The 14,637-nt window shown below is 36.6% G+C and overlaps 2 protein-coding genes and 1 long non-coding RNA gene across 4 annotated transcripts; 2 read left to right on the top strand and 1 right to left on the bottom strand.

Moving 5' to 3' along the window:
• The first annotated feature begins 2,301 nt into the window (after window positions 1-2,301).
• On the top strand, window positions 2,302-6,797 carry RpS27 (ribosomal protein S27). Its single transcript, XM_022065388.1, has 4 exons — window positions 2,302-2,449; window positions 4,553-4,661; window positions 6,258-6,368; window positions 6,611-6,797. Exons 1-4 carry the CDS (start codon window positions 2,444-2,446, stop codon window positions 6,637-6,639), a joined length of 255 nt encoding a protein of 84 aa, XP_021921080.1. The 5' UTR covers window positions 2,302-2,443; the 3' UTR covers window positions 6,640-6,797.
• On the bottom strand, window positions 2,832-3,949 carry LOC147873688 (uncharacterized). Its single transcript, XR_015535565.1, has 2 exons — window positions 3,662-3,949; window positions 2,832-3,481 (listed from the first exon to the last, which is right to left on the bottom strand). It is a non-coding gene; the product is annotated as an uncharacterized LOC147873688 (long non-coding RNA).
• A 477-nt stretch (window positions 6,798-7,274) lies between the features above and the next one.
• LOC110830439 (serine beta-lactamase-like protein LACTB, mitochondrial) lies at window positions 7,275-14,465 on the top strand. 2 transcript variants are annotated; one of them, XM_022065379.2, is made up of 7 exons: window positions 7,275-7,773; window positions 8,797-8,987; window positions 9,485-9,595; window positions 10,732-10,882; window positions 11,453-11,618; window positions 11,868-12,021; window positions 12,409-14,465. In XM_022065379.2, the coding sequence occupies exons 1-7, from the start codon at window positions 7,452-7,454 to the stop codon at window positions 12,889-12,891; spliced, it is 1,578 nt and encodes a 525-aa protein (XP_021921071.2). In that variant the 5' UTR covers window positions 7,275-7,451; the 3' UTR covers window positions 12,892-14,465. The 2 variants fall into 2 exon arrangements, with proteins under 2 accessions (XP_021921071.2, XP_021921072.2); XM_022065380.2 differs by lacking the exon at window positions 7,275-7,773 and adding an exon at window positions 7,823-7,917.
• The last annotated feature ends 172 nt before the right edge of the window (window positions 14,466-14,637 follow it).

Below are 14,637 nucleotides of genomic sequence, written 5' to 3'. Positions count from 1 at the left end.
TGGTCAGCTTTACACTCGGCCACTTTGGCTACATGGAAATGCCTTTGCTGCTTATCGGATAGGAGGCTGGTTGGGCCCCGTTACTGGTCTAGATGTTTAGAGAAGAGGAAAATCTCTGCCCCCAGTAATTACTGATAGGTATTTTGGTATAACAGTTAATAATGTCTTGCCCATTCTGATGTAGCATATATATCAGCAGTAACATTTAAAATGTAAAAGAAATAGAAACTTTTTCTGGTACCATTAATTGCAGTATAATTGGGAAAGCAAAGGTTTGAGAGCTGAAATAGAGTATTAACTACAAAATGTTATGTAGGACACAAAGAATTTGTTAACTCCAATTATGTGTAAGCAAGCAGTGATGCATAGCCAATGAAAGTTAAACATTTAAATATACAGTTTTGTTGTGACAATATCATCAGTGCACTTTAGTCATTCATCAATTTACAAAGTCACTTTTGCTATCTTCTTTCTGTCACTTGTGTTATCTTTGACTCTAGGTTGTTATTTACAAGTGTAAGTTTGCTCTCGGTGTTGTTTAATGTTATATGCAAAATGCATTGTTATTGCTTTAACTGGTTCAGCAGAAAATTTAAAAGTGAAATACAAACATTGCTAAAAAGACTAATCACAGAGTATTGTGTAAATGAATAATTATACCTGCAAATGCCATTTTCTTAGTTCCATGCTTAGGATTTCTAAAATGCATTGTATGCAACAAGTAGCTATGTTACACGTTCTTGATGCTCAGGTTCTGAACGACGTAAAAGTGATCCAAAAACTGTCTATAGTACTAAGTTCAGAAAATGAGTTTCAACATATAATTCGTCTTTGATCAATATATTTCATATTCTGATATTCAAAACTTGTACTTTATCTTAATAAACTTTTTTTTGAAAATATAAATCTGGCATTTGCAGCTGAATTGTGAGTTTAGCTTTGTATTATGCATTATGTTGGTGCTGGGGTAGCTCAATCTGTATAGTGACTGACTGTGGACTGGACAACCGGGGTTTGATCCCCAGCAGAGGCAGAGGATTTTTCCTTTGTGTCCACACCAGCTCTGTGGAATACCCACCCTCCTGCCCAGTTGGTACCAGGGTCCTTTCCCAGGTGTAAAATGCAGCTGGGGTGTAGCACTGACCACTCACCCCTATCTAGTGCTGAGGTTAATGAGTCAGAGCTATACCACCTCTGCCTACAGGGCAAAAAGTGGGGCACTTTTACTTATTGTGCATTATGTGTTGTGTGAGCACCAATTTTGGGGTGTTCGTATTTCTAAATGGTTAGTATTTCTAGTTTCAGTATGTCATTACAATTTGCCAGTATTTTATTTGAGGATTGTCCAGTTTTAACACTACAATCCAAATGTGTGTCCTTTCCTATTTTCCATCACTTTTACAAAAGTTGACCTTGTGTAATTGGCTATTTAATAATACTATATTGACTGCAGATGGTATTTAGCAAGCAATGATAATTATGACTATAATTTGGTAAGGGAAAATGTTGTCATAATTTCTTGAAACAGTGTGTCAGTGGAAAGGTCTCTAAGGATAATCAGTCCATAGTTGGAATTTATAGAATGGTTTACAACCACATAAAATATACTGTTCAACAGATCTTCATAGTAAATGGAGAAAAATACCTCAATAAACACTGCATCTGTTACATTTCAGTAGCTAAATTATGGATCAACTAAGGAAAAGGAAATACACAATATTTAATATTAACAAAAAAGTACATATACTGAATCTAACAGGTAAGAGATGTCAGAATGTTTATGTACAATACATGACTATCCTTTAATTATAAGAATAGAATGGTTTGTTTTCGTGTACTACTCAAAAGTAATTGTATTGGCTGCCAGTAGATATGAGATGGGGTTTTGTTAGATTAATGTGGATATTTATTTCTTTGTTACATCAGAGATTTTATTTTCTAACAGCTATTGTGCCCATTAAGGTGTTTTGGGTTTAGACAACATGCCATCTCACAGGTAAGAAGATTTTTGGAGGAAAATATTCCCATTTTCGTTACTAATTCATAATATTTGTGAGACACTGAGACCAAGGTTCTGATTCAATTATTGCCTTTGATTATGAGCAAAGTGCTACAATTTTTTTTCCCTGTGTAATTAGCATTTGTACTTCCAGAAGAATGGACAGTTATTGGGCTCTATCATTCAGGTACATAGGCCTGATATAAGCATGAAATTGTGACAATACAATTTCAAGCACCTTTATTAATGTAGAAATATGCTTGACTTCCCTCTTCCATTTTTCGTTTCTTTGTTCAGTGTTAAATCAGCGATAATAATCAAAGCACAATACCGTGTCTCGAAGCTGGAAAATCTGTTTAGGAACGTGAACGCGCTCTATTATTTCACTCGTATATGGTTTTGATGCTGTGAATTCCTTTTCCGGTTTAGCCACACGGTGAAATCATGCCTGTGAGTATGAATGTGCGATGGATAAGTATGTTTTACGCTGAAATTAGTTGCATTTTTGGTAAACCAAGTAGTATACTTATTGTGAAACATTGGAACGAAATTATATAGTAATATTGGTTTTGTGTATGGTGTGAAACTGCGTGAATATTCAGTAAAAATATTCTTCCTGTGTTCATGTCCACATGTTCGTATATTCTTCGCGTGCAAGTTTTGACATGCCCTACAAAGACATGCTGTATTTACGCATAATTGAACAAGAGAACAGATATACGTGATTTTGTTTAATTTGAATAAGAGAATAGATGAGCATATGCTGGTATTTTATTTAATTCTAATGGTTTTCGTTAGGTAAATGGGATTCATTTTGAATAAATAGCACATGTATAGGGCCATGTTTTATTTGTCGGTTATTTTAGACTATGGCTTTTATTTTACATCAGCGTTCTTAAATGATATGTACAGCTACGTGCTTAAATGCACTTGATGCATAATTATAAATGATTGGAATATGAAATAATTTAAAAGTTTGCTATGAGTAAACATTTTAAAGATGTTGATAGAGTATTTTCCGTTTGAAGAGTTTTTAGATCTAAATTTTCATGTAGGCTTCAAAGTCAGATTAAACCTTTCTTTGCGTACAGCGCATTGTACCGTGTTATAGTTTTGGTATATTAATGAAATTTTTGTTCAAGTGCAGAGTTAAAAAATGTTGAGTATCGTTTCAGTAGGCAATAGATTCACAACAATTCGTAAATCACACTGTTGAAGCTGATGGCCTTGGTGACAGTTGTAAGATATTTACAGGCAGCGCTTTTGTCATTGAAGAATGGAGTTTTCAACCACTTTAGAAAATTATGTTCATTTTGGTGATTTTGTCAAGTTAAATTTTCGTTTTTATATATTTATAATTCAGTACTCCAAATCTTTGTATCATTGATGTGATTCTACTTTGTTGTTTGGTTAGGAAACTGGCACATATAAAGTGCAGGTTGTAGCTTAGCTAACCTGCCCTGCTCCTTGCTGTCTTCTCCACTGTAACAAAAGCAAATATAACCAAATCTGAAGTGACTGAATACATTTATGGAACAATAAAACAAAAATTAAATTACACAGCAGTGTTTACTTTAGCATTGCAGCTTTTCTAATTTGTAAAGTTGCATGTGAGCAATATTTTTACACCTGGCAACACTGTGTAGTGTTGTAGGTACACACCTACTGTTCAGAACATATTAACTCCATCTTTAGCCCCAATGGTGGAGGCAGTATGTTCCTAAAAATGTTGGTGTCTGCCTAGAAGTGCACATTGGTTTACAACCCCGAAGACCAGCATTGATACTGTAAAGTTCTAGACTTGCGTGAATGTTGCGCCAGTAGGATGGTTAATGTTAAATTACGTGTGAAGTGAGTTGCGCATAGTTGTGTAAGACCCAGTGATAATTGGTAGCTGTTAAATAGTATGTCCAGGCACTGTGGGTATACTCACTGATAGTGGGCACTGAAGGTTGCGACGTGTGGTGTGATACTTGTCTGCCAAGAGTAGTTGTTGCAGTATGGTAACTTTGCATTTAAAATTTATCGTTTTCTTTTGCGTTGTTAATATATTCAAAATTTTATCCAGTGAGTGCTTAAAACTGACTAGTGGAAAGCTGTGTTTTCCTCAACCACACGGATTATAATATCAAATGGTTGTGATTGTTAATGTTGAGGAGGGAAGGATTGTGGTCCATTTAAGATACTATCCTAATAATTTCCAGGAAGGGCTAAGGGAAAACCTCAATCAGTATATGTGGGCTCAATGACAATCAGTTTTCGGACCTCCTGAACACAAAGTAGGGGTGACAAATCCCGTTGAACTCTTACTGAGAAAAGTAACTAGCTTTGATTTACCACTAATGCTGTGAGATTCATATCATTTCTGTACATTTTAAGAAGTGTCTTTGTGCTATGACATTTTCTACATCCTTGGCTTGGGCCTATGAAGGATCAATGGAATGTAAATAAATTCTGTTTAATAGTGTTCTAAACACTGTGCATGTTCAGGCTCAAATATAATTATAAATGTTACTGCTTTCAAGGAGATTCTAAAGTAGACTTCTTTTATAGCTCGCAAAGGATCTCTTACATCCATCACCAGCGGAGGAGAAGCGAAAGCACAAGTTAAAGAGGCTTGTGCAGCATCCTAATTCATATTTTATGGATGTCAAGTGCCCCGGTAAGCCACACATCTGCATGGTTCTGGTGAAGTCTTGTGGAATATACTTGCAAAAATATAAATGTTATGTGTATCACTTTTATTTAGACCAGGGGCTCTGAACCCATGGCCTGTCATTTTTTGTGCAGCCCGTATGTATTTTTTGTAATATTGTATTACTATACATAATGAAAATAGGTACTAGTATCAGAAAACTTGTTACTTTAATGTCATTATGTGGCTTTATTCTTCATGGCGTAGCTGTATAGGTTGATGAAGAATGTTAGGTCAAGAAGTAGGATGTGTGTATTGATGAGAAGTTGGAGGAATGCAACAAGAGAATCCAAACCCAACACAGAAAGATTACTTGAGCAAAACACTAGTGACTGATATTGTTAGTAAAAGTTATGGAGTGTATAGGAACCTATCTGTAGTTGTAAATTAGTAATTATACTAAACTGCCATGTATTTTCAGTAAATTGTCCTCATTCTTAACATTGTGGTCTGAAAGTCGGTTAAGTAATGGAGAATGTGTCCATGGGTGCAGAAAGGTTTGAAAATGCCTGCTGTAGGCAGTTGTATATACTTGCAACAAGGCTTGATGAAAAACTTTGGTGAATGACTGAATGCTTGTTTCATCATTAATTCCCTTTTGTGATCACCTGCATATAGCATATCATGTTGTGGTGACATCATTCACCAAACTTTTTGATCTTTCTTTATGTGTTCAAATATTCACCAAATGGTGTTTCAGGCAAAAGTTATTATACCTCTTAATGAAATACACTTGTACAACTACTTAGCATTTTTGATTACATTTATTCAAATGCTAAAAATAAACAAGAATGTAGGAAGAACGTGTGTTAGAAACTCAGTAAAGACTCAAAGTCAGGACTGCTCACTAAGACAGGTCACAGATTGCAGAGCTAGACAGGGCTCTTTATTGTGGGGCCCCACCAGCCCTCTCTTCAGTTGAACCCAGGACAGAGTGGTTGGACCACAAAGCCAGCCTGTAGTCTCTGTCAACTAGTGAGGTTAGGGATATCTGGAGCTCTTACAGTTCTGCCAGTACACCTTCATGTGTTGTAATTTGGCGCAGAGGCAGTTCTGCCTTTTTTATGGGTTTTTCCCCTTCATATGCTAAGTTATTTTTGAGAAATTAGTGCATTTAAATAGCAGTGTACAGAATGTCTGTTGACACTGAAACTACTTGCTTTTGAACAATGTAAGAGTTGTTCATGTGCCTAAGACCCAGCCAATTGATGTGTAGATAACATGGAGGTAAGGCCACTCCTTAAAATTCTAGACGTTCAGCGTTGGATGGGGGCATGTGGTCAGTCCTTTGCTGTGGCACTTTTACATTCAAGGAATGATTCTTGGTGTATCCATTGAGTCTTGGATCTATACTGGACATGGTGGTGAAAAAACTTAGTCATACTGGAATTCAGCTCCAGCCATCTAGCTTGTATCAAGTTACTACTGTTATCACATCTTAATGATTTATGTTTTATGATCCGTGACTAATGGTGAAGATTGGCTGTCTTCTGGGATGTTGCACTGTGTAAGTTTTTTTAGAGGTGACTCCTAGATTTGTTGATGCTTGTGTTTGTGTTACAGGCTGCTACAAGATAACAACAGTGTTCAGCCATGCACAGAGTGTAGTTGTATGTGCAGGATGTTCAACTATCTTGTGTCAACCAACAGGGGGCAGAGCGAGACTGACAGAAGGTAATTAATTAAAGGAGACAATACTGAAAACATTTTTCATTATGCAGCAGACATTCCAGAAGTTTATATTATTAGTACATGCTACAGACAAAAAATCAATAGACATCGCAACAAACGTGCATTCTTCTCCTACACAACCCGCTGTCAGGGCAGGTGCACTTGTGTTGATGCAGTCAAGTGTGGTGTTGTAGTTCTTTAGTTTAATGTATTGTCCTGGTCAGTAAAACTGTTTCTTTTTACAGGTTGCTCGTTTAGGAGAAAACAACACTAAAACGATGTCCCCAAGATGAAGCCTTCAACGACGCACGGGGGGGAATGGTATATTTACCAGGCTGTTCATATGTTGCAGAACTAAAGAATTGTTTAACTTTTTTTAATACTGTAATAATTGTGACTTTTCTTGAGTTAATAAAAGGCTCATCAAAGGGAGTAGAAGTGTGGTATATTACAAAGGATCCTGTGACATTTATACCAGTGTGTTTTTCATGACAACTTCACTGTTCTATAAGTACTTCCTTCCAATCTGCCTATAATTTTCCTACTGTCTTGTACATTTCCCTCACATGGTTGTGCCACCTTGTCATTGGCCTTTATGTTTCCAGTAACCACAAACATACAATATTTAAGAAATGAGGTTATAATGAAAACCTTACCTTTATAATTGTAAAATTATCCATATATGTGGTAAGGCAGACACCATATTCAGTGTATTTTTGTGTTTATGAAGGATCAAGGGGCTAAGGAATCTAGTGTGAAGTAATTGCTTTTGTTTTAATAAAAGGTTTGGAATATAAAAAGTTGCAAGACGTTATGATTTCTTCCATAAGCATATTATATTGTTCAGTGATCGGGCAGCTTTCAATACTTCTTTTGTGTCTGTGAAAGTAACACGGATGAGTAAGTATTAAGTTCTGTGACTGCGTGAAATGTCAGTGTAATATGTTGCGTTTGTAAATATAACCATGTGCAAGCACGAACAATAGTGGAGGGTAATTAATCCATGGCAATACAAGTTTTGCCGTGTGATTTATGATTTATAACAGTCGAAAGTTTTTAGACTGAGACTAGTCACCTGTGTTGAACATGTATAGAAAAACGGGATATATATTTGGTGCAATTGCTGGCTCGTATGCAGCGATTTGTGGATTGAATCAATATATGGATGGTTATAATGAAACGCAATTTATTAAAGCTGTCACAGCACAAAACTTGCGGAAAGACGCAGAAAATATATTTCCACGAAACCCATCATCTACCAGCACTACAGATTACGGGAAACAAAATTTATCCATAAATCAGGCTATTGTAAAAGCCAGAGATCTTGCGTATAGAATGAAGGACGAAGTTGGTGCACCGGGCCTAGTAATAGGAGTCAGCATCAACGGGAAAACTGTTTGGGCAGAAGGTGAGCGATGTTAAGAAGGATTGACTTTATTGTAATATACTTGGATTATTGTCGTTTACGTATAAAATTTGAAAAGAAAAGTGGTTTGTAAATTGGTACTCTTGTCGAGAAGAAAATAAGTGTAGCCAACTTGCGAAGAATAAGGTAACCATGATTTAAGAAACTAATTTAAAGTAACGTAACTTGACATAACCGAGTGTAACTTTATTTCCGAATGTCGCACCCAAGTTGTTATCATTCCTGCTCCACATCTTAAAAGGTCCAGGCTCAGAATTCACCCTGAATTTTATCAAGGTTTTCCCCTGTCTATCCAGCCAAATGCTGGTTTAGTACCTTAAAATATTACATGACGATTTTCGTTTATATCCTTTCTGATTCGTAATTCATTACTTATCTTATCATTGAACACTGAAGAATTTTTGCTACTGACAGGGCTGTATCATACCTCAGGCTATTAATCTTCAACTTCTCATTTTGGAGTCACCGATAGCGTCCAGATATGTCCATGAAGGATTTGTCAAGAACAAAGTGGTGCTGGGACACGTTTTTCTCTAAGTCCTTCAGTTCTCTGCTGTTGGTATCATTCTACACTGCTGCATGTTCACTTACATATTATTTGGGGAATGGACAAGGGGCCCATTTACAGGCCCAGTTCCACAGAGACATAGGCTTAGCACATTGCAACAATAACAGTAGCCGCTGACAGCATTGTTAAGTAAACTGTAAGTAATTAAAATAAATAATAGGCTCAGGATAGAGTCTAGTGGTGGGCTTTTATAAACACAGTGATGAACCTCTGGGTTCCATAAAGAAAGTGGGCTATTCTTTCACAAGCAGAGTACACAATGAACTTTTCAATGAATGTCCGGCATCATATAGTGAGTGAGTAAGAGTAACCTAGATGGAGCAGTTGTTATGTTTGGTCAGAAATTATTGTGCAGTGTGAAACTTTGTTCTGCAGTCTGAAGCAACGTGACATCAGGCTAGGGTTTCTGTTAGTTGTTCAGTCTGTTTTCTTTTCAGCTTTAGGCATGGCAGATGTTGAGAACAGGGTGCCATGTCACCCGGATACAGTCATGAGAATTGCCAGCATCAGCAAGAGCATGACTATGGCTGTAGTTGCGAAACTCTGGCAGGATGGGAAATTGGACTTGGATAAACCGGTTCAGTATTACGTGCCTTCATTCCCTAAAAAGACATTCAACAAAGAAGAGGTATTAACAATTGTAGATTTTTTATTGCCTTTATTAATGTGAATGTTCACGTTATTGCAACATCTTATTTTTCACGTGGGTAATGACTATGAAATATAAATAGGACTTCTTCAATATTACATGAACATGCTGCCTACGTTGCCAGCCTTATGTGCCTTTTTTATATGATTGTATGTTGTTCAAATACCTTTTGAAAAAACCACCGTATATTCATAAAAATTGGCAGAAACACTGAGAGTTGCCCAGTCTGCATATTTCTTAATTGCCCTCTACAACATTTAGTTACAAGGATTTACTCAGTAGGGATAATGCTAGCAGGATCCAAACATTTTGTATTATGATACATTTACTTGGTTTTCTTTCCATTTACAAACTTCCTTACTACCATCTAATATAATTTTCTTTTTGTGAAGTTCGTGTTTTCGGTCTTTAAATTAAGAACCAGCATCGTTAAATAGCTAAAATGTCAATGTGCATGTTTCTTGTTATGTTTCGAGGTGACAATCACTACGAGGCAGCTCGTGAGTCACCTTGCAGGTGTCAGGCACTACAAGAAGCCTCCTGCCAACAATAAAACTAACAGCAAGCAAGTGAAGGATAAGAAGAGCGTAAGCTATTCTTTTTTTCATTTCCTACCATTGCTCTTCATTTGTGCTGTCTTTTACTGCTCCTTTCCTCAGTCATTTTACACCTTACCAGTTTATCCAGTCTTTTGTACATTTTCCTTGTTACTGTCAACTTTGTGATTAACTGACTCCTTGAGGAATTCATACTTGGTCAAGAAATCCTTCGTGTGAGATTTCACGTCCTCATGATGGTGAGTTTGAAGATGAATGTCTTCTGGGGTACTGTGCTATGCAGTCCGGTAGTAGTTTACCAGACTGCACAGTGCAGCATCTCGGAAGATGGTCATCTTCGGGAAATCCTCTACTTATATACAACCTGAAGGTCATATTTATGTTCATATGACACCAATGTTTATCCAGCTTATTATTATTTTCTGATGCACATATATGTCTCCTGAGAATCTTCCCTTCAACTTTTCCATTCAAATTATGTGTGCAATTCTTGTTTGATATTACATACTATTGACATCCCTACACTTTCACAGAGACCAAACGAAACTTAAAGCTATGATTTGAATAGGTCACTTTGGAAATGAAGTTATAGACAGGGAGTATAATATTAAAATGATTCTTGTAGAAATATTTTGTAAAGATAATTGGATTTGACTGGTTTCTTATGGGGCCTAGTGTTGGGCTTTTGTTATCATAGGAATGAAATTATCTGGGAATCACTTGGAACATGTGAATGTTATTTCATGGCTGAATCTAAACACAGTTTAATGATAAAATATTATTTTCAGCTGTATTTAAAATGTGGGGTTAGCCCAGAAACGTTTACTGTGTTGGTGGTGGTCTTTGATTGTGATACTGTGTGGTCTTTTAGGTGATCTATTTTAACTTCTCCTGAAAATGGAGATATGTTCCTTCACAGTGTTGGTAACCATGCCTGTAAGACTGCACTGCAGTGCACTGAAGAAGACACTGTCACTGCCATGAGGACCTAAAATCTCAGAACTTTTACTTTGTACCTGCTGTACAACATTTTATTGGAATTCATCAGAATGATTTTGAATGTGAAATGTTCCTAGGTTTGTCATGAATCTTTTGGCTAAGTCTGAAAAACATGGAGAAACATGTGATGAAAATTATTATATTTATGAAAATGTGTTTTTCAAAAGGAGGAAGCAAATTCTGCAACAGCCGAGAAACCTGACGGTTCTACTGTTCAGGGTGATTCAGGTGAGAAGGAGTTTTACATCAGGGACAGATTTGCAACCATTCAAGATGCATTGAAGCTTTTCAAAGATGATGACCTCATGTTCAAGCCAGGTAAGGTTATGATCACACATGATAAGGATTCCAGCACTGACATATTGCAATAGTGAAGAAAGAATGTAATATATTCATCCAAAATTACGTTTTCAAGATCAGTAAAGGGTTGCACTAAGATTAAAAATAAAGAATAAACAAAAAAGGAAAATTATGTATATTATCATTGGAAGAAAAAAATTATATGCAGAAATGGGATGACCATTTAGAGAGAATGAATGGTTAAAGGATAGCAAAGAGTGTGATGAAGTATGATGCCAAAGGACGGAGAGTTTGTTCAGTGTTTCGCCAATGAAACGTTTTGGAATAATAGTGCTTAATGAGACCACAAATTAAAACAATGTATCTTACTGAAATCTACCCTGAATTCTATGTTGCCTATATTCACATAAGTTTGTACCCTTAAGCTGAAAGAATTCATAGAACCATTCATTTATGACAGTATACAGACTGCATTTTGACATCGTAAGCCCAGAAATGTTCAGCATTCTAACTAGAATTTAGGCCTGTTGGGGAGGTAAATCTATATACTTTAAAATGTGTGTGTAAAACGTATTTAAATTTCTGCAGGAACGTCATTCTTGTACACGACTCATGGGTGGACACTGATAAGTGCTGTGGTGGAGGCAGTTGCCAGTGAACCGTTTACTGAAGTCATGAAGAAATTCTTTCAGGTGATGGGCCTAAAGTACACCTACCTGGATGAACCGGAGCCCCTCATTTATAATCGCTCTCGGTATGTGGCAGCTTAACATAATTTGTATTTGGACTTTGTAACACTGGCTCTTGTGACTGAATATTTTTCATGGTTTTCCTCAGCATTCCAAAGAAAATTCATGAGTAGCATCGTGAGCTAGGTCGTGATTACTTCCTTCAACTAATCCCATCCTGTTCATTAGTCATGAACTGCAACATTCAGTGCTATGTAATCTGAGCTATTGAGAGAATCATTGGATAAACCATAAGAATACTTGTATGTGCCCAGGTACTACAGTAAAAATGCAAGAGGTCGTCTGAACAATGTGCCATATGTGGACGTCTCGCTCAAGTGGGCAGGGAGCGGTTTTCTATCCACTGTGGGTGACCTGCTGCGCTTTGGGAATGCCATGCTGTACAGTTACCAGTGGCGAAGTGAACTGGTCAGTTGATTCCACATTTCAGAGTCTCCATGTTTATCAAAGTCATTTATCTTTTTCATCAATTGGTATTGTTTTCCTTATGTTTAAATACCTTCAATCTGTTTGTAGAAGTTGCGCAGATGTGACAGATAAATAAATATATGTCACGTTAGTCTATTTTATGCATGGTGTCTCCATGTAATGAGTTTGTAATATGTTGTGATGTGTATATAGTCATTATTTGAGAATTGTGTGAAGTTAAATGACAGGGAAGAGTTTGATTCATTGCCAGTTTCCTTTCTAAAATGATTAATTGTGTGAATTGGCCTGCGTGTTGTGCAGCATAGCCTTTCGGTTTTAGCTAAACAAGTAACTGTTTCTAAAACATGCCTCAAAATTTCATTCCAGGAAATGTTATATCCTCCTGGTTACTTGAAGGCCGAGACAATGCAGGCTTTATGGACTCCGCAGCCAGGGACAACCAGTAAGTGGGGTCGTTGCGACGGTTATGGCATGGGCTGGTTTGTTGTGCCATCACTGCAAGAGCACGGAGGTGGTGATATTCAGAAATTTAGTGTGGGGCACACTGGTGGTGCTGTTGGTGCGTCCAGTGTTTTGTTGATTGTCCCAAATACTGTACCTTATCCTCCTCCTCCTGCATCACCGACTGCTGTCATTTCAAATGGTGAGTTAACCTCTCATACCTCCTCATCTCCAAACTCTTTGTCAGTGTTCTCTTCTTCAAAGCCCGTGGTTACTCAGAGTACAGAAATCTGCATCCCTTGCGGGGTGACTGTTGCTATTATAATGAACCTACAAAATGTGGGACTCCAGCACTTGGCAATGGATATTGCAGCTCTGTTCCGTGAAACGCAAGTACCTGTTTCATGAAAATTTCTTAATTTTATTGGGGTTGCAGCTGGTAGGAAAAATTACAGTGTTTAGCATTTGGGCATGGCAGCTGTCACATCTATATGCAGTGTGAAATTTGAGGGAATGTGGTAACGAAAAGTAACAATTTTAAAACTCAGATACAAGAGAAAAACTCAGTAATATCAATAAATATGACATGTGCATGTTAAAGCAGAAAGTATGTTCAGATACCCTAAAATATGGATAACCACAAATTATCTTATTTCAAACTCACAAACAAAGCTCTCAGTGTCGTGTAAAGGTAAAGAGGTAAGTTATCTGCATGAAGATGAACCACGTCAAGAAATATTTGGGATTGGATGTGTAACACCATGGATTCTTAACCTTGGCATTGATGGTAATACATAGTCTGTATTATACTTACTTCACTTCACCCACTGTGAAAGCGTCTTCAGTACCTATTTGATATGAAGTTAAGTTCCTTGTCTACTTTGCACACGGTGGCAAAAAGAAGTACATGAAGTCTCCAAGCTACAAACAGCACTGTTTCATGTGTTCTTGTACCAGTAGGTTCTCTTTGTCTGTTTATATACTGCACATATATATTAACCTTTATTATATGGGAATAAAAATTTAAATTCCTGTACTATAGGGCTTATAGTCTGATTTTGAACTTGGGTGAGGGGTTAAACTATTAAGGATGTTATCAATGAAAAAATGAAAGTAATTTGTGCTAAAATATTTTCATAAAGGTTTATGTAACAACATATGTTGTCAAACTCTAGAGTGAATTTTTTTTACAATTTTAAAAATTATTTCCAAAAATTTTAATAGATTCTTGAACTAAACAAAATATTATTTCATACAAATCCATACATACAGCATTTACGCTTTTGGCAATGTTTCCCTTTCAACATTGTAAAAATACCTTGATGTAGAAATTTACTGAAATTTTGTAGTCTGTAATTTCTTCTTATTGGTCGGGAAGCCTGAGGGGAAGAGACTGTTGGGGAGACCTAGATGTAGTTGGGAGGATAATGTCAGGCAGGATCTGTGGGAGAAAGAAGTTTAAAGCAACTGGATTTTGTTGGCCCAGGACAGGGTCTGGTGAAGGGCTTTTGTCAATTCGGTGATGAACCTTTGGGTTCTGTAAGCCATCTAGTTAGTTAGTAATTTCTTCTTGGCTGGGCACACGCAACATAGCAAGCGCTATCCTGTGCTTCCACTGCCTTGTGGGTATTGTTTTCCTCTTGGGGTAGATTGTTCCTGTTTCTAACTAATTTTGGACCAAAGCCAAATGAAAATGGTGGTCTATTTTGTCAGTAATTTCTGATGCCTTTATTCAATTCCAATTTTTATACATGTTTTAACATTATGCTATTCCATAATTGAATCCAAGAACTTTAGCTTAATGTAGCTAATAAAAACATGTTAACAACTGCCAAAGATGTAGAATAGTAATGATATGCAATACTGAAAAAAATGTAGCTGATGATAAACTGTATATCTGTACATTTTATTTGTAACTTTGCACTTTGTTGAATTGTAATTAAGAAGAAAAATAATGGTTAATAAAGAATTGTACAAAAGTGTTTGAATATTGCATATAATACATATATAAGAAGGCCTAATGATGCTGCTGCAAGCACCAAAACATATCTAATAAAATATAAACTGTCAAAAACACAGTACACAACAGAAAACTTTGATATGAAGTTCATAAGTTTCACTCTTCACCATATATAACCAACCAGACCACTAACA

This window comes from Zootermopsis nevadensis, unplaced genomic scaffold, assembly GCF_977971745.1.
Source record: "Zootermopsis nevadensis isolate Lab colony 2312 unplaced genomic scaffold, Znev_1.0 Znev_ptg000017l, whole genome shotgun sequence".
NCBI classification, from domain to species: domain Eukaryota; kingdom Metazoa; phylum Arthropoda; class Insecta; order Blattodea; family Termopsidae; genus Zootermopsis; species Zootermopsis nevadensis.
Note: the sequence above shows the minus strand (reverse complement) of the source record. Positions and strands in the feature narration are given on the sequence as shown.